Consider the following 20679-nt stretch of genomic DNA (forward strand, 5'->3'; position numbering starts at 1 on the left):
TGGCAAATAAATACAGAAAGCTATGATTGTGTTGCCAACCAAGGGCATCTAAAAGAAGCTAGGAAAATGGCTTCAGCAATTGAGAGAACTTCACTTGATGCTGTGCCGAGAGGTGAGGCTCTTCTGTACAAAGCACAATACGCTAGCTGCACTGTCAGTGTTGAAATGAGGAAGGTCAAGGCAATGCTGCAAAAATTTCCAGTGATGAGCCTGTATAGAAAAAGTTCAGATAGCACAATATCTTGAGAAACATGAAAAATGATCTTTGGTAAAAAGGAAACATCCGTATGAAAACGGCCTTGGCTTTATCAAATACTAGGTATGGAGAGCTGACACATAAATTGGCCAGTTTGCTGGGCTTACAAGGCAATGTGACAACTAAGAGAAATCTACTTCTGTGATAGGTCCTAGCTAAGGGTCTGTGTCAAGCCTTGTACAGTCAGGAGATCTATGATGGGAGAATAATGGAACCATCCTACCCGATCTTTGCCACCCTTTTCCAACAAGAGGACAGGAAAGAAAGTATACAGAAGATGTCCTATTCACTGAAACACAAAAGCATCCTACTAGGCTATAGAAGAGACTGCATTATACTGTACATTGTTCTGGAAATGAACAGGTCAGATAGATCCTTCTCCATCTCTTTGGAAGAACGGTCTGCCAAGTACCTGACAGTAGTAAGTTGATGAGATAGCTTGGATGCCTCTTCCCAGAAGATCAGTGCTGATCAACACTGAGAACTGGCAAGGTCTGCAAAGGAGAATGGTGTTATTTTGCTTGGTGTTTGTCCTGCATGGTAGCAGGGACCAAATATTGTTGCACTGAGCTTGCCTTATTCTTACAGCAAAGCTATCAGTGCATGATGCAATGCGAGATATTTTTTTAATCAGTCAGCTTGTTGCAGATCTTGGCACTGATTTGGGCTGACAGGGACTGACTGGCCCAAAATTATCCAGCTGGTTTCGCCAAGCAAAGGACTAGAACCTGAGTTTTCTTACACCATCGTATTTTTTATATCACATTGGCTATCTAGATGGGGGGAGAATGTACTGGCAGAAAATATTTTTCTGTCCGACTGGTCAAGCGTACAGCTCCTGTAAGGATCATGGCTCAATGGGATCTACTGGAGGGACTTCCCTGAACTGCTTCCACTCCTATGGAGTTTGGCTGTGGATAATGTAAAAAAAAAAAGGTCTTCTCTGGGAATTTTATAAAAATGGTCCAAGTTCTTAAAAAAGGGAAGGTGATATCATGAAAGCTTTTTGCTAAGAGTCCTTGGTTATTTCTAAGAGCAATGACAGGATGGTGATTGCATTGATAACCAAAATCGGTATGTCAGAGCTAAAAATCAGGGTTTTCCTTGGTGACTGATGGCTGGAGGTCTTGTTATCCAACAGCATTTGTTAAAACATGTTTTGATATAACAGCTATTTTCTGAAAGGGAGATACTGTCCACGTTGTGGCTACTCCCTAAGAAGCATTAGGAAATGGTAGTATGGAGCAGTCAGAGTCGTAATTCTTTCACCCAGAAAAAACAGGGATTGAGCCACCAATACCTGATTGGGAAGACTGAACTTAGGATTCAGTACTGGAACTGAGGCAGTATCTGAAAAGAAGAATGATAGAAATATGGAAGGTGGAATAGATACTCTCAAACAATTGTGGGTATGTCAGCAGTGAAGATGAATCCATGGTGGTTATTGATGCTGCTGGTAAAGGAGGAGAAAGAGGGGAGGGAGGAGAAGGCGGCGGCAGCTGAGCTTTAGCAACAGCTGCCTCATGGAAGAAGGTGAGTGATGATATGGATAACAAAATAGAATAAGTAGGCCTGTACATGACAGCCAGTTTGGTCTAGTGGTTAAGGTGCTGGGCTAGAAACCAGGAGTCTGAGAGTTCTAGTCCTCCCTTAGGCATGAGAGCCGGCTGGGTGACCTTGGACCAGTCGCTCTCTCTCAGGGTTGCTGTTGTGGGGAAAATAGGAGGAGAGGAAGGAGTATTTGGTATGTTCACCGCCTTGAGTTATTTATAAAAATAATAAAGGCAGGATTTTTTAAAAAAACCTTTAAAAATCCCCACTTCTAAAAAACCTTGCCAAGAAAACTGCAGGGACTTGTCCAGGCAGTTGCCAGGAGTCAAGACTGACTCAAAGGCACACACGCACACACACAAAAGAAGGCCTGTACAAAGTCATAGTTATAAAGAATGGTGGTGTTGATCATCTCTAGATTTGGAAAAAGTGAATTGCGGGGGAGGGGGATGCTTTACTTCTATTGCTTTCTCTCTAATCTTCCTTTACAAAGGAGATGCCCCTGGAAGCCTGCTGGCTGGGGGGAGCGGGGGAGCTGCCCAGGCTCAGTGAGTAAATTGGCAGTGAATAGAAGGTCAGCTTGCCCAGAATCTTGATGGGCAGCATCATTAATGGTAGCAAACGTGTATTTGGTTTTAGGACCTTGGCTTTCTTTTTCTTACGAGTCCCACGATTTTCTGCAGTAGATTTATGTCTTAATGTCAGGCTCATGGTGCCATCTTTATACAGAATGGCAGGACTCACAGACATCGGTGCTGAAATAATAGCATAGTTGAAGTGAACAGTGTGGCCTGGTCCATGAAGTTTTGGGTAGATTATGAAGCTGAAGAGGGAAATGGAAGTGTGGGCCATCAGGCTAAAGTCACAGCATGAATGAAGTGGCGTTGTGGTCCCACAGCCTGTAAATCCTGTTCCCACAGCAGTGCTCAAAAACAAGGAAGATTTTCCCATGACTGTTTCATCTGACAATGGATGAAACAGGCCTAGAACAGTCCTCCTCCCAAATGCAGCCATTCACTTAAGGTGTAGGGAATTACACAAGGGCCTATCTAGATTTGCCAGTGAAAATATGAAAGGCTCCATGTATACTAAAATGCTGTTTTGTTAAACAGTTGTATCTTTTGCTGCATAAAACAGCAGCAGGAAACCAATTTAAACTTTGGTCCTTTCATGCAAAAAGATTGTTCAAATCATGTGTTAAAACTAGTTTTATAAGTATATATTTCATGTACAGCAGTAATTTTAATGATAGGCTCAGTTCAATGTTATTGCCAATTATTATTTGCTATTTGCTCCTCCAGTATGGGTATTTGGGAAATTTGCTTTTTTCCTTGTATTTAATGAGGGGTTTTTTACTGTAAATAGCAGAAGCAAGATGAAAGCACAGTTTTATACAGCAAGGGTTATGCTGAAAAAAACACTGAAGCAGGTGACTTGCCTCCAGCTACAGCCATTATTCTTCCATTTTAAAAAATACTGGAAGATGTGATGCATTACAACAGAACAATGTTTCTCAACCTCAGCAACTTTAAGTTGTGTGGACTTCAACTCCCAGAATTCCCCAGCCAGCATGTGTGGACTCCCAGAAGTCCACACATCTTAAAGTTGTTGAGGTTGAGAAACACTGCAATAGAGTACAGTATAAACCTTCCAGGAAAACTGAATGAGTTTTGCAATTCTTCTTTTAAGTGGAGACCTATACCAGTAATTACTATAGAAGGTATTTTTATGCCAGATAAAAATCAAGACAGGGATAGAAATAACGAGGGAAAATATAGTGTAATTTACCTGCTAACCAAAGGGAACTCTGATCAGTATGTGGTCTCCTTTTCAGCAAATCATCCCATTATTTCCCAAGATAGTTCATATTCTGTATTCCGCTTCAGTAATGTATATCTAAAGTTCAGTATAAATGTGGTCACCCACCCTCCTGAAGGTGAGGCAAATAGACGTTTCTGTGAAATTTAATGACGGAAATAGGAAGCCCCATAGTGACAGCCTTGGGATGCTTCCCTAGCTGCACGAATCACTGCATATACTGGAAAACCTTTCATCTAGACTGCAGCATCTAGTCTCATTCACCTAAGTGGGCACAGATGAGGCATCATGCATGGCAAAAGAGGGTTGAAGAAAGTCCACCTGAGAAGCTTTACTTCACTGTGTTCTGTTCCTTTATGCTCAGCTCTCCCAGCTAGTCACTAGTGGAGAAGTACATGGAAAAGGAAGAGGGTTCAACCTCCCTCAAAGCATTCTGGGGCAAAGTGGAAAACCAAGGAAATAATGGGGCTTGCTTTTCCTACCCCTATCTGGCTGTTAACAGGGATGACCCTTCTCACATTCGGTGTCATAGAGTCACAGAGTTGGAATGAACCATTTGGTCTCTCATGGGTTCATTTTGGGGATGGTGACAGATTTGAGCAGAAGATGGTAGAATTCCTGTAGCCAGGGGTTTATTATTATTATTATTGAGAAATATACCTAATAAAGATTTTACATTTAAAGTGGAGGTTCCAGACTCGTTTTTAAATACACCTTTCTTATTTCCTATAGTCCTATTTCTTACACTACTTTCCAGTTTATTCCTAGCATAACCTTTACAACCATGTCTTCTTTCCTAAGCTCCTTTATTTCTTATCCTTTCACTGTTCTATACTTACACTGTAGCCTACAGTTTTATTCCATACCATCCTAAGTGTAAGAAACCTGTGCAGTCTGGTGCGTGGGTCTGCTACTGGGTGGGTTAGTAGAGATTGAGGAAGTCTTGTCTCTGCTGTTGCTGCCACTCTGGGCTTTTAAGGGGTTGAGGTGGTCCAGATTAAACTGTTGCTGGGGCCTGTGCCTCTTACTGTCCTGGGCTTCAGTGTAGCAAGTCCAGCATTCTGAGTCTCAGGACAGTCCTCCGAGATGGGGAGGCGCTTGGCCTTGTCTCAGCAGGGTCCGGGTGGTATCTTCTTGGCCTCTTTGGATGCTCTTCATCAACACCATCCAGGTACCACCTAATCTTGGCCTTCTGTTGCCATCACTGCCTACTCCATTGGGTGCTTTCCTGCCAAGAAAACGTCGTGAAAGCAGCATCCCCCCAAAGTGTTGGGCATGACTCAGTACTTGCACAGGGAACCTTTCACTTTTTTTTTCACGCCCCCCACTGCAGGAAAGTTGGGCTATTTGATTGGTCCACCCCAGGTGACTTATTGACCCAGTAGGATTTTAGAGGGGGCTTGTGGTTATTCCTGAGGCTCTGGTGCACAATTCAGCTGAGGTCTTAGATGCTGGCTGGAATGAGCATGCAATGAGGGCCTTAGATCAGATCACAGCTGTGTGGACAACTACCTTTCTATCATCTTTGTGTGTCTTAAACTTTATTTTCTAATCTTTAATAAACATTCTTCTGGCTACCTTTTTTTTCTTCTTCAAAGTTTGATATTTTGAACAGGAGAGGATCATGCACAAAACTTTTTATCTACTTTGCAAAGAACATGAGGAGGACTCTCTGGCTAGGCAGAGAGATCCAAGCACGGTGTATGGACAAGTCAGTGGTCACCCTTCTGTCTGTCTGTCTGTCTGTCCGTTTCCTATGTCCAGAATGTTGCACAGGCAGAATTCTATCCCCCCACTGTTCCCTGCCCCTTCATCCTTGAGAGAGCAGTGGACAACTTTAAATTATTTTGAAAGTAATTTATGAAAGTAATGGAGATAGGATGTGGAAGCTTATTCAGTTTTGAAACAGGATCTGATGAGAACTGGGAAATTAATTAGGAAACATCTAACATCATTCACCCTTGGTGTGTTTTTTAATTGGCACTCTGTCAAGTTTTTCAAAGTACATTTTCGGTGTAAGAGTTACCATTCTTAAGTTTTGTCATGAGCACTTTCAGACATAACCTAGCAGGCATGCTTTCAATCACACTTGACCTTAGTAACTGGAAATCATTTGTAATTTGGAAATCATTTGTAATTTGAAAAGAAACTGTTGTCTGGGATGATACAGAGGAAACTAGAGTCAAAATTAAACAATTTACTTTATTTGGTGTGATTCGAAGGATAAATTAATTGGCTGGCTTTACATTCCACAAAATTTAAATGAGAACTCTCTCAGTAACTAATGACCCATTTAATTAACTATTTCTAAATATAAATAGTATGTCTACTGTCTGTCTACATATTTTGTTCTAGGATCTGAATCTTTCAAGGGCATAGCAGTGGCACTAGTATAAGGTATAGTAGTATTTCCCCTTCCCCTTCCAAGTCTTTGCAAGAATTAATTAGACAGTGTTCTGTAGGACATACCAATAAACAGTATTTATTGCAGATGCTTGGCAGCTATTTAGTTATGAAATAACCATTAAGAATCTCATTTTCAACAAAATTTTGTATTTTAGTAAATTACAGAACTTTTGTAAATTACAGAAAAATCAGGGTATTTGGTTTGATTATTTCATGACAGAGATCTGTTTGTTTTTATTTTAGTAGTGCTCTGCCCAGAGACTACAGCAATCTCATACTTCTAATATAAACACTATTTAGAAAAACAAATATACTGCACAGTATCACACAACACAATTCTTCCTGGAGAGCGACATACCTTTTGAAACATACCACGTACTGGTGAAGGGATCAATATTCAGAAACTATCATGTTCCTGCATATTGAAATAATGTGCATATATTATTCATATATTTGTAGTAAACTGTCAAATACATGAGTTTACTACAAATATACAAATACTTCAAGCATATACCTTGTATATTTATACTAATTATTTTTTTGTGAAATTAACAAATATTATCAGGAGAAAAGTGCTTAATCACATGGGACTATTGCTTTTTTAAAATCTGGATCTCTTAAAAGCCTTACCTTTAAGATGGCAGACTAGTATTACATGTTTTAAATAAGATCCCTCTCCTGCTTGTCCCAAGCACTACAACTTGTGAAAATGCTGCTTTGCACTTTATAATTCCTCTCTAGAAAATGTTAAATAGCACTGCAACTAATATAGCTTTAACCCCAAATGCTATAAATTGGTGGTGACAGCAAGAGAAATATTAAACCCAATATACCCTAAAGGAATGTCCGTGCGATTAGGAAGAATAATTACTTGAAAATATTTCAGCATTTTGTCCTCAGTCATGTAGATGGTTGAAATTTCAAGTGAAGCACCGCTTTTTCATAAACATTTAATGCTTCCTTGCTACCTTCTTCCACATTCATTTAAACTAAATATTCAACATATGGCATATCTGCAATTTCATATCAGAATAATATCCAGGAAGAAACAAAATACAAAATAAAAATAAAGGTCTGTCAATGGAAATGGAAATGTAGTTAGTATATCTAATAATCATCCACCTAGGTATCCATCCAAGGGTCTCAGGCAAGTAGATCAAATTCCTCAAAGAACTTTTCCTCTCCAGCTAATTGCAAATTTTTACAAAATTCCCACATCTACAAAACAGAAGGAAAGGAATCCCTTAAATCTGTAATATGATATATGTTTAGGGCATAACTACATTCTCAATTTTATGCTCATTCTTCAGAGTACAATTAAAATAATCTATTAATACTGTTAAAACTATTTAGGCTATTAATAATCTATTAATACTATTTAGGCTAGGGCTGTGGAAATCACCAAAAAAGATCACTTCAAAAAGCATAATGGGGCAAGCAAAGCACTCCTTTTTGCAGCATTAAAGCAGCAGCATCCTTCAGAATGTTCAGCCAAGGTATTTCAAGGGTGTTTTCTGGTTCATTTATTTGTTTGATTTACATCCCAAATAGCATTCCTGCCTCCCATTTTTCCATGCTACAGCCCTGTAAGGTAGGTTGGGGTGAGAGACAATGACTGATACAAAGTCACCCAGTGAGCTTCCATGGCCGAAAGTGGACTTGAACCTGAATCTCCCCAGTACCACTTCAACCCTTTACAGGTAATCCTTGCTTAATGACCACAACTGGGACTGGAATTTTGATTGCTAAGCAAAGCGGTCATTAAGTGAATCCAACCCGATTTTACCACCTTTTTTGCAGCAGCTGTTAAGTGAATCCCTGCGGGCGTTAAGCAAACCACATGGTCATTAAGTGAATCACATGGTTCCCTATTGATTTTAATTGCCAGGAGCCAGCCAGGAAGGTCAAAAATGGCAATCATATGACTATGTGACGCTGCAAAGATCATAAATGCAAACCAGTTGGCAAGTTCCCAAATTATGATCACGTGACTGCGGGGATGCTGTGACAGTCGTAAGTGTGAGTACCTGTCATAAGTTGTTTTTCAGCACTCTTGTAACTCTGAACAATCACTAAACAAATGGTTGTTAAGTGAGGACTACCTATAATTACTACAGCTTTCTCATGTTTTCTGAACATGTGAGTTTGTGCACAGACAACATTTGCACTGGGACCACCAGTGAAGAAAGCAGTTGTCTACGAATGTACGACATGGTGTTTCAAACGGCAGAAATATTACTACCGAGCTATTGTTCTAACTTTCATCTTGAAAGTATCGGGACAAGTCTCTAGACTGAGAGTTATAGAGGGGTCTGCAAGGAATGACCTTAACAATGAGCTGGGACATAGGGTATACTTCATCAGAGTTTAGAATTCACTTTACTTTCACACTACTGATCAGCCACATTTTGGAACTTCATGCTTCTCTCTCTAACTGGAGATTCTGAGACTAGAGACTCATTTATTTATGTATTTATAAAGAAGGCTGACAATATCAGAAAGTAGGTCTATGATCCCCAAGAGTTCTGGTGACTGAGCACCCATCCAAATAGATAGGGCTGACCTTGACTTCCCTTCCTTTGCAGTAGGGAAACCTGGGATCCAAGTAATATATTTCCACCTGTAATTAAAATCCTCAAGGATGTAATGTAAATGAACGTAAATCCTCAACCTCTAAAGCAGGATCTGATATCAGTCATGGAGTAAATGAAGAAAAACAAAGAAAGATGCATAATCTGGATTAGACAGAGCTGTTCTGGATTCATCAAAAGATGGTTAAGGAAATGCCATTTATTTTGGTCACTATTGTGGAGGAAAAATATAAGGATAAATAGATCAAGCCAATTCTTTCTCTGGCTTTCTTCAGCTATGTCATGTCACTCTGTCTAGCTAAGTCCTAAGTAACACCTAAACCCTAAGTAACACCTTTATCTTCACTAAAACTTTCAGATTTTTTTTTTAAGGCTGATTTCTGAACAGGCACATATGCTCTCTCAGCACAGACATCTGCTCTGAAAGAGAAGAAGCAACTTTATCCAGGGAGGAAAACAGAAAGGAAAATATGCAGCTGGGCTTAACATTCTGCATTCATCTGTAAAAGTTACCTCCAGCTCTTAATACATTGTATTCCTTTGAAAATCAATTCTTATCCCATCTCTCACTTCATTTTCCTTTAAAAAAAAATAGCCATATTGGACTGCAGGGGCTCATCCATCTTCTCATCCATTCTCATGTAATAACAATACTGGATTACTCTGGAGAGTTAGCATAACACACACACACACACTATAATCTAAAATGGATTTATCTTTAGACAAATCTACTATATAATTTATCTGTATCCAGCTGGCAGGATAATTTTTTGAATATTGAATATTTTTAATTTTTAAAAGAAATGCTCATATTAGAATTATTTCAAACTCCTGTTTCTGTTTTTAATCTTTGTGGGGAGGGGGGGTTGTTTGTTTTTGTTTTTGTACACAAACACAATTCAGTTACAACACCAAAAATCTGGAAATTTTTTAAATGAATCACCAATCCCTTCCCAATGGAAAATATTTTAAAAAGGGAACTGATAATTTCATTCTCCAGTTGCTAAAACTGTTCATTAATTAGGTGGGACACTGAAAAATAGGGACAGACTTTTATTGCAAAGATACTACTTTTAGCTGGATAGCGATCACAGGATTTGCTTTTTACTTCATCACCTGGAAGGGCTAGAGATGGGGTGTTGTTGCTTATTTGTTGGTTTTTAATGAAAACTGGTAATCTGGGCACTAGAACTCACCTACAGGCACAGCTATTCTTATTTATCAGGAGACCTATTAATTAATCCAGATGAACCGGTTTGTTTTTCAAATCATCAAATCAGAACCTAAATCAAATGTTGTAGTACAGGCCATATTTCTTACGGGTGGCCCACAAATCAACCCCAAGTGAGCAGCGGATGTTCAGTTCAGCACAATCAGAATGGGCAACCAAAGCTTTCCTTCTCCCTTGCCCCTTTTACCTTTTTCCAGATTTCTGCTGGACAGCTACTACACCCAACTTTCCTCCACAGTTGGAACAATGTGAGTAAGGTTTCCCACCATGCTTTGGAATACTCCAGCAGTGAAAACATCTAATTCTGTACTTTTTGTACCTAGGGGAAAGAAGTTTAATCAGATGATTGTGTCATTGGTCATTCCACATCTCTGTTCATTGACCAAGCTGAATTTTGTAAGCTGTACCAACCTTCTACCCACCTTTACTCATGCAAAAAGCTATCTTCCCTTTTGCATGAAATGAAATGGAAATGTCTTGTCTTGGGAGTGCATGAAATATTTGTGGGATACAAGAAAAATACTTCCTGTGAACAATAGGGCCAATAGTATTAGGGATTTTTGGAACTGTTTTCCAACATATTTCAAGGGCACCATCTTAGTCATAGTTCAAATCACCTTTTTCCTTTCTATGCTTTGTTGTACCTTTAGCATATATATCAGAAGCAGTTCTGTGTTTGGCCAGTTTTGTAGTAACTCCTAGACCTTATCAAATATAACTGCTGAACTATAATAGCATAGGATGCTAAATACCTAATGCCGCAAGCATTACAGAGAGGGGTCCCATCTTCAGCATCTCTCCACAGTGGTGTTTTCCTAGTCTTGCAAGAAGCACAACGCTTATTCCCTTGAAAGCAAACAGCAATGAGGTCAAGTAATATATCTGAGCAATTTACATTTACTGAAAACATGTCTTGCAATTTTCTTCTAACGTGGATAGTTTCAGTACTAGACAAATGTTTAGTTTTTGTTTTTTGGCTGCTCTGAATTTTTGGGGAAAATCCTGTTGACATGAAAGATGTCATATCTGCTCATCATTGAAGACTTTATAAAGAAAATTCAGGATGAGTGACCTTTAATAGATTAATGTATGTAATTTATACAATACTTAGTATCTATAATATTCAAAGTGTCTCCCTATCTTATTTCAATAATCCTGCAAATAGTCTGGTGAGGTGGTCCATTTTTTTTCTTCATACATAGGTGATGAACTATGGTTGACAAAGTCATAACTGTGAACCAAATTACTTAGCGAGTTTGTTGCTAGGATGATTCTTAAATGGGGAGTTCTCAACTCATAGTTTAAACTATTTTACTTCACAGTAAAGTGTAATTTAAAATTGCAATTTAGGACTGAAGTACTATCTGCCAATCCTTCTGTTCAGCTGGCTTATAATCAGAAAGAAAATGATGATTCAAACTATAGCATGGAATCATAGAATTGGAAGGAGCCATTTAGGCCATTGAGTCAACCCCTACCCAGAAATCCAAATTAAATTATCCCAAACAGATGACTGTCTATCTTTCACTTGAACAGCTCCAATGAACAGGATCCCACAAGATCTCTGTATAACTGGATCTACAGTTGAACTACTGTTAGGATTTTTTCTAACATTAATTTGGGGTATGCTCACTAGTGACTTACAGCCATAGGAATCCAGTACAGACTGTGATGTCATGAAAACGATGAGTTGTGATATCACAACACAAACCTCATAACTTACATATTTGTGCCATGACATCAGGAGACAGTTATGAAACACTGAGGTCTGCCTGATGTCTATTTCATCACTTGCCAGTCTTCCCTGTCCAATACACCTATGCTTATAGTATCTTCTACAATTATCCAACCGTCACTAGTGATGGGGCCATATCACCCAAATTATGTTTGGATTACTCTAGAAATTGCTATAAGTGACTCTTGGGGATCTCTGTAGAGCAACCACATCTTATTAGTATTCTGAACAGCAAATCCATAAATCTTTAGAGGAGATGGCCTTATCGGAAGCCTACCAATTACAACCCCAGTAAGGGTCCCTCAGTATTTAGAGATGCACTTTTTGCCTTCTTATGTCTGATTATCTAAAATACTATAAACAATGTTACATTTAATGTTTGATTACTTAAAATACTTTATCCCAATTTTTATTTTAAAAAATGCAAAGTGGCTAACAAAAACAACATGAAAACACAGTATCTATTTAAAGCAAAGATTAAGAAAATACAACACATACAGTTTAAGATATTTAAAACAAATGACCGTAAATACCAATGAATTTACTTGTTACATGAGATGCTTCTAAGTTGCTGAGTTTTAAACAGAGGTGGAATTCATTTAATTAATTATTAAAATATACTAGCCTTAAAAATAGTGTATAGAAGTTACTAAGGGAAAAATCTCTGTGCCAAGTGGAAAGTGATTCCCTCCCATACTGTATTGTCTATTAAACTATGATAATTATTAGAGGCTGTCTATCATTTGTTGAATTCATAAAATCACTCCAGATTGTCAACTCATTAGTATCCTTGACTTCAGAACACCATGAAAATGAGTCTTGCTCCCTTTCCATCTAATTCTGTGCTTCAAGGTTAGTACATCCTTGTGCAAACATACATTAATCTCTATTAATGTTGTAACAAACTGATCTCCCAACTCTGCTCTGCCAGAACAAAATTCCAGCTTGGCTTACAAAGCAAGGAATACTGTACAGGATGACAAACTGTGACATCAAGATAACAGTAGCATTGGTTGGAACCAAATCAAAGCAGTTAATCACTTAATCTATTGCTTAATAGCTCTGATTATGGGTTCTAATGTTCTTACTAGATTATTAGACCCGATCTTTTTCTCAAAAAAAGATAAATCACATGTTTTTGTCTTTGACCCTTTAAACATTACTAGTTGGTCTTACAAGTATTTACTGGCAAAAGAATCAACATACTGTGAGTAGAGAGGAATCCTTCATCTTCTGAACTGCCAGCTTTGCACTCTTCTCCTGCTAAAGGGGCTCCGCTTCTTTTCCTAAGTTTTCCACTGAGCACAGATTAGATGTTAAGCATTTTAAGTGTGCTTTTAAACAAAACCATTTCCCGAGTCACTTGATTTAGCTTTATAACCTGACCTATACTGAAAGCTGAATATAACCAACAATCTTTACAGCTTCTCTCACATTTATTTACAGCATCTCTGATATACATGCCATGAGTCTCATTTTAGAGATTGAAGAGGGAGGGAAAGGCATAAATAAGACACCCAAGAACATCCTATGGCCAAGCAGGTGGTTGTTACTGTTTTCCCTGAGGACAGCAGGATCACATTAGGGGTACTCCTATCAACCACTACACAATTATCCACCCTAATGGCAGAGGCCAAAGGATGGGAGTGAAAGAACATAATTAATTACAAAATGTTTATAGGACAGTTTGTACTAAAAGATTATTTACCAATGTTTGTTTGTTTATTTATTTTTTATTTATTTTATAAATTTATTCACTGCCCATCTCTCCCCTATGGGGGGGACTCTGGGTGGCTATGTAAATGAACATTGCAGCTTTGTGAGCAATAGCTGGTACAATTAAGTTCAAGACAGTTTAACTAATCAATTTTCAACCAAAGCAATAAGAAACTTACTCAAATCAGACTCAATCCAAGATGTATCTATGTGCAAAAAGGATCTTACATCTGTTAGAATGTGTCCTCTAAATGTAAGCTTCCACATTTACCGATCTGTCCTATACATGTCTATGCAGAAAAAGCTTCTATGGATCATTGGAGTAATTCCTGGATCAGTAGGACTCAGACTGAGCAGCTCAGCAAGTGTAATATAGAAATATAAACTCAGTAATAGCCATACTGGTCATAAAGAAAATATGGAAACCTCTAACAAATAGTTCATAGGTACTATAGTTTATAAATACAAATCTGCAGCTAAAACTAAAGAAACAGTTGGGACTTAAAAGGGGCAGGTAGAGAACAGATTAAAAAGTAGCAAATACAATTCCTTATAACTTACCTTCCTTAGGATTATTCTACTTCATTTAAATCACAGTGTGTCACAAAATGAAAAGAATAAAAAAGGTGCCTCTCCTTTTTTTTTTCTTTTTGCTGGTTATCACACGTTTTGCATAGCAAAGATATGGAAAGTGATCAAGGCAAGAGGAGAATAGGTAAATGTGAGAAATGAACAGTATAGGAGGGTTTTCCTTCTATAGAATTTACTCCCAAAATAAAATGTTCAACTGTGGTGCCCTTTATATATCAGGAACTACAGTTCCAACTTAGTACAGAAAATTAGAACAGAAAACAATGATACTGAGTGGTTCATAAATGGAAAAGGTGTGCAGCAAGGTTGTATACTTTCACCCTACTTATTCAATGTGTATGCTGAACAAATAATTCGAGAAGTAGGAATATACGAAGAAGAACAGGGTATCAGAACTGATGGAAGACTCATTAACAACCTGTGATATGCAGATGATACAACCTTGCTTGCTGGAAGTGAAGAAGACTTGAAGTACTTGCTGATGAAGATCCAAGATTGTAGTCAGCAATACGGACTACACCTGAATGTGAGGAAGACGAAGATTCTCACAAATGGACCACTAAACAATGTCACAATAAATGGAGAAGAAATTGAAGTCATCAACAATTTCATTCTACTCAGATCAACCATCAATGCCAAGGGAAGGAGTAATCAAGAAATCAAACAACGTATTGCACTGGGAAAATCTGCCATCAAATACCTATCTAAAGTTTTCAGAAGTAAAGATGTCAGTTTAAAAACAAAGGTGCGTCTGACTCATGCCATGGTCTACTCAACTGCCACATATGCCTGTGAAAGTTGGACGTTAAAAAAGGAAGATAGAAGAACTGATGCATTCAAATTGTGGTGTTGGCAAAGACTACTGAAAATACCATGGGCTGCCAGAAGAACAAACAAATCAGTTTTAGAAGAAATACAACCAGAATGTTCCCTAGAGGCAAAGATAACTAGGCTTAGACTCTCATACTGTGGGCACATCGTCAGGAAAGACCGATTGCTTGAAAAGGACATCCTGTTTGGTAAAGTCGAGGGCCAGCGGAAAAGAGGAAGACCTTCAATGCGATGGATTGATACAGTTACAGCAACAATGGATGCAAACGTTGGAACAGTCAGGCAAGCCTGAACAACATTTCGTTCTGTTATAATGTTGTTAGCTGTTGTAAAAGATTCAATGGCAACTAACAACAACAGTTCCAGCCAGAATGGTCAATGGCCAGGAATTATGCGTGATCTAATCCATAATTTCTAAAAGGCATGAAGTCCTTTATCACTGAGATAAGAGTTACTAGAAAACAATAGAGCCTTTAGGTGGCTGGGAAGTGACTGCGCTGAATTTACAGCAGCAGTTTTGGGACTGGTTTCTCCCCAGCAATACAGTATTGAACTTCTGAGAGTACTGCTTTATATCTACCAAACAATACTTGCCTAGTTGGAATTCCAGGAAGAAGTTGCAAATGGTCACTTCCTCAACATCTTATCTCCATAGGTGACCAGGCTGACTCAACCAAAACCGAAAGCAACAGAAGGGAGAGTGGCCAAGATTTATAACTCTGTTGCTATCTTTATCAACATGGTGCCTTACTATGTTAGGAGTTTACCTTGTCTCTTATCATCTGGAAAACAAGGCTCTATGGCTTGTTCTTCTGTGGGGAGCACAGTGGGCACATTTGGAATTCTGAAAACATGTTACGGACTCTCATAAAATGGCTGCTATAGAGGGTGGTAGAGGTGAGAACAAATGTCCATTCATAAAATGGCTTCCATGGAGACATCGCCCCTGCAAACCATCTAGGTACCAGAACACTTCCACCCATCCCGTCTAGCCTCCCCAGTTCTTGCACAATTTGTGATACTGCTGCTGCAGCTTACCTTGGTCCTTTTGTTAGGCAAGAGGGTACAGCCACCTATCATTTTTATTTTCCAAGAAAACTTATGAGATCCATGTGTCATTTTTGAAAGTAAAAATGATGCTGGAGGCTTTGCACTGTGTCAGTTTCCCATTTAAAAGTAAAAATAAAAGGTGGACCAGGAAACATGGTGAGATAGCAGCTGGCACATTGGGGTCTACAGACACTGGGTTGGGCCCTCAAACTCAACTTTTTTCAGTATCTGAGTGCTCTTTCAAAGTCTGACTACCCAAAAAGATGGGAAAGCTTGATATGTCTCTCCCTTTTAAGGCAAAATGCAACTTCTAGGAATTGGGGCACTACACAGAGGAGACTGTTTAAATCTTCAGGGAGTCTTTGAAATTTTTTCTAGTCAGAATCATTACTTGTGGGACACAATAAGCATATTACATGGTAGACAAGTTAATCAAGAGAGGGAAAGTTATTTAGTCCTACAGAGCAGCTTTTGTTAGCCTATCTGGGAATTTGGAGCCACAGGTTCACGGACATGTCCTGCAGCAACTGTACCTGCTGAATTGGGGGTTAATGACAAGGCGACAGCCCTCCAAGCTGCTTTGACACAGACACAGTTTCATGTGGAGCGTCACCCCTTGGAAATTTGGGTCCAGAGCATCATAGCTCCTCATGGGTCTGGGCTGCTTGCGGAAGACCCTCTTCCTGCCTCTCTGTGACTCAGAGAGTTGTGCCAGTCTGGGCTCTTCCACACAAGCTGTCCACAGCAGGTGGCTACCATGGTCTTTAGAGTGGGTAATGGGAGACCTCTCGTGAGCAACCTCCTCAGCTTCTGGGGGCTTGACCTGATCTAGAGGTTCTGACTCAAGGCTGGAGCAATGGAGGCTGATGAGGCTCAGAGCATCCGCAGGAGCAAAAGGCACTAGGGGAGAGGGGAAACAGTTGCACTGGGATGCACGGACACTGTGGGCAGAATGCATGGTCCGGCCCAGCTGCCACAGAGGCTTTCCGGGGTTACTGCTGATTGGCTCTGCCTGGGACAGCAGCTGTGCACTCTCCTGCAGGAAGCTGAGGGCTTTGCTGTCTGGCATCTGAAGGCAACAAGCCATGTTGCTGAAAGGCTCAAACCTGCAGGTGAGAAGGAGTAAGCAAAAAGCACTGAGTGAGCCAAGGTGGAGGAGGAGTAAGTCATGCATGCTTATAAAAGGGTGGGGCACTTACCCTAAACTCTCCTCCTTCCCCATGCACCAACTGAGGACTGCCCCCACCTAAGAAATACTCGCATTTCCATACCATTTTTAAAATTTACAGATGGCTCTTCTAAAGACTCTTTTGATTAATGTGCCCATGAGAAAGTTATCTTAGGCTGCTTTTTTAGAGGACTTCCTGCCCCAATTAATTCTGTAATAAGTGTCTGTCTCCACTGTGTGCTAGTATAATTTCTGTATGAGAGGTTCTCCTACCATCCATCCAAATTCAGTTTAAAAAAATAATAGTTTTTCTAATTTCCTAAAGGAGCTTTTTAAAAAAAATCCTAACCAAGGATTCAACACACGTGAAAACAGTCAGATCTTTTATACTGAAAAAATTATCTGCTACTTTATCATGAACGGTTATCTACTTTATTGTTTATGCTTTAGCCAATATACATAACCAAAGACCCTCTAAATCTGTTGCAGCATCTAAAGAAAGCATTGAAACAACAGTTGCTGTAACATAATGTCAGTGAACTGATTAGAAATATAGGTGCTCTAAAATTTTACGATCCATATGGCTTACTTCCAAGTAAATATACTGCTCAAATGGGTTTCAAAAGAAAAGTTCAGTAATAACAGAAATTCATCCCCTCAAATGTCTATAAGCATTTTAGTGATCATGGCTTGTTAATAAGTTTGTTTAGCAATGAATTTCACAGACTGACAGATTGATTATAGCACTGTAGTCCACAAAAGTTTGTGTCCTAAATCTTCAGGATACCACAGAACTGTTGTTTGCACAAAGAATTATTACAGAGATGATCCCTTTGGAAACTTCCCTAAATAAAGCTTCACTTTCTTACATAATCCATGACTTTTCCAAGTAGCCTTCCGTAAGTCATATCCTTTGTATATCCCCCCGCCCTCCATAACTTCTGCACCATCATTCTGACCCTAATCTAAGAGATCTTAGCAGAGAGAGTGTTTGATAGGAAGAGATTGGAATCTGGAACTAAATTATCAATTCGTTGTTTGACTGAAGGAAATCGGAGCCCCGGTGGGTGGCGCATCTCCTGGCTCCCCTCTGCCCTGCGAACTCATCACCAGTAGCCTTGAAAATCGACCTACGGCACCAGGGATCGCCCTGCCTCGAATATGCCATCCTTTGAACATGACTCCCTGGCTTCCCTCAGCTCCCCAGTGTCAGCTGCCCAGGACTTCTGGGGAACGGCCCAAGGAGGCACTTCCTGAAAGAGGAGTACCTCTGCCATCTCAAGGGAGGTTCCAATCGTTGATACAGCCCCTTTCCCCTCCACACGAGACTGAGGTGAGTGCCAGCCCCCGCTTTCCCCAACAGTCTTGCCCACTAATTCCTCCTCCTTCTTTGGAGGCTGTCCTTTCCCACACCCGGACCAGTTACTCCAGGCCGGCTAAACAAGAGGCACCCTCCTCCTGGGCTCGCCTCCCCTCAAGGAAAACCCACGAGGCGCCCGTATAAAGTTTCCCGCCCGCTCAGCTGCCCACACCTGCAAGGTCCCCGCGGGGGGTTCCCGCTTGCAAGTTCTTGACCAATGGTAACCAAGCCTGCTGGGGCTCGCGCCGCTTACGGGGCTGGCCACCCAAAGGCTAGTCTGGCCAGAGCGTGCGGGGAAGACGCAGTCCCCCTCTCCGAGCACTGCGGCTATTTCCGAGTAAACGGGGAAGGGGTTTCGCTCTAAAAACCGATCCTGCGCCACATCTTACTCGGAAATAAACCCCAGTAAGATTACGCGTAGAGTTCAGACAAAGGAGTCGATAGCCCTGGTCCTTTGCACATTTACTCTGAAGCAAGTCCCGCTGCGTTTAATGAGGGTTAGTCCTGAACTTATCGTCCGTGGGATTCAGCCCTCGTTTGATCCTGAGAGGTCCAAGGAGCTAATTCGGGTCCCCCAGCTGGGTGGGCGCAATCACGCAGGAGGAGCCTTTCCGATTCTTCTTCGGGGGCGAACCGATCTGGAGCCCCTCCTTCTCGGGAGCAGAGCGTCGGTGTCAGTCAGAGTAGCTAACCTGAATTCTCTAGCAGCGGCGGCTTCTGACCCGATGCCCCCTGAAGTGGAGGCTGGGCTGCTGCCAGGCTCGGATTCCAGGCAAGGTGGGCAGAGCAGCTCCTGCAGGACCGAAAAGTCCGGGGGTTGCCCTTCCAAGAAAAGGTCCCCCTCCATGACCAACGGTCCGGAGGGAGAAACTGACGCCTATCGCCACCTTCAAAGGCGCAGGACTCGGCCTTACAACGAAGGTGCTAAATTGGGCGCACCTGGGAGCACAGGGCCGGCGCCTATACAAAGGAATTCGACTCTCCCCCTTCCGCCCCAGCTTGCTTTAGGCTACGTCGATCCAAACAGGAGAAGGTCGAGATCGGAGCTCAAACATCACAAGGTTAAGAGTATCCCTGAAACGGAGGAAGGACCAAAAGCAGGATTCCTTACCGTACCTAAGTGAGGGCATCTTCTCTAGATGCCGGGGGTTTGTCCTAGAGCCTGTCATGACTTTTTACAGAGCAAGAAAATTAAGTTAATTTTCTTTATTTTTCTTAATTTTCTTAAAAATTAAGTCAGTTAGGACAAGAGGCTTCATCTGGAGTTGGTTAAGTGGAGCCTCCATGTTCAGAGTTTGTGTATCTTTAAAAAACCAGAGGGGAGAGAGATCACTGTGTGCTTTGCTTTATTGCTCAGCTTTCAAGAGCCATCCAATTGGTTATTATTGAAAATATTGTTCAGCTAAGTGGGTTTGAACCAGTGAGTTGAACCCAAATGTTTCCATATGGCCTTATAAGTTCAGCTACCTAAAAATTATAAGCAAGACACTCTGCTTGAAATATATCTGATTAAAAATTATCAGATGTGGTATGCATTGCTTAGCTTTTAAAATTAGGAGCTGGGGTGCCATTTGGAAGCAATCCACTTCCTTCTAAGTATGTCTACAGCAAGTGGTAACACCTGGTTAATCTCACCTGAGAACAAAGCCCCAAACTGTTAACTCAAAAGGTCACCACATGGATAGAAGACCCAGGACTGTAAACTAGACTGGAAGGTAAAGGAAGGGTCTTAGAAGCTGACAATGGCAAACAATTTCTGCCTTGTTCTAAGAAAATTACATGGATCCATCCACTGAGCTGCAGGAAGCCAATGTGATTGGGAAGTAACTTCACTTTCCTGCTGAGGCTGGATATGAGGAAATTAGGTTCAGATCCATATTCAGACCCAAATCCTCCTCAGCTGAACCTTTTGAGAGGGTAACATGCCAGCTTCCAGTGGTTCTGGGGGCGTAGGCTGAGTTTCATCAGTCATATCAAAACAGCCTTGCCATCCCCTTAGGCTGCCTTTTTCTAAGCTCTTGGACTATGGGCTGCCAACATCCATAATGCCCATCCAAAATATGGAGGCCACTTTAGGTCAGGGCAAACCTTTTGTAGCCTAAAGGTGTGCTTTGGGGTGTGACAATGGCTCTAGGTACATTCATAGGGGTGATTGGTTTGTTTGGTTTGTTTTTTTTTTGGTGCTTTGGGTTTTAAAATTAAGTACATTAAGCTTAGTGGAGAAGTGGCTGTGTATTTTATCTCAGGTTTTAAAAAAACAAATGTGAAATTTCAGCAGCACAGTGTGCAGGAGGGCTACAGAAAAGAGATTGGGACGGTACATTTCAGAGTTTGGTCAATGCCCACCTCTGCTTATGCTGCTCATTCCAGAAGGA

At 40.6% G+C, this 20679-nt stretch overlaps 1 protein-coding gene across 1 annotated transcript; it reads right to left on the reverse strand.

The window, feature by feature from the left end:
- Positions 1 to 10036: 10036 nt before the first annotated feature.
- ZGLP1 (zinc finger GATA like protein 1) lies at positions 10037 to 19151 on the reverse strand. The gene is made up of 6 exons (XM_063293006.1): positions 18997 to 19151; positions 16619 to 16882; positions 16310 to 16561; positions 12795 to 12886; positions 10606 to 10699; positions 10037 to 10172 (listed from the first exon to the last, which is right to left on the reverse strand). Exons 1-6 carry the CDS (start codon positions 19149 to 19151, stop codon positions 10037 to 10039), a joined length of 993 nt encoding a protein of 330 aa, XP_063149076.1.
- Positions 19152 to 20679: the final 1528 nt, after the last annotated feature.

This window comes from Candoia aspera, chromosome 2 (genome assembly GCF_035149785.1).
Source record: "Candoia aspera isolate rCanAsp1 chromosome 2, rCanAsp1.hap2, whole genome shotgun sequence".
Lineage (NCBI taxonomy): Eukaryota > Metazoa > Chordata > Lepidosauria > Squamata > Boidae > Candoia > Candoia aspera.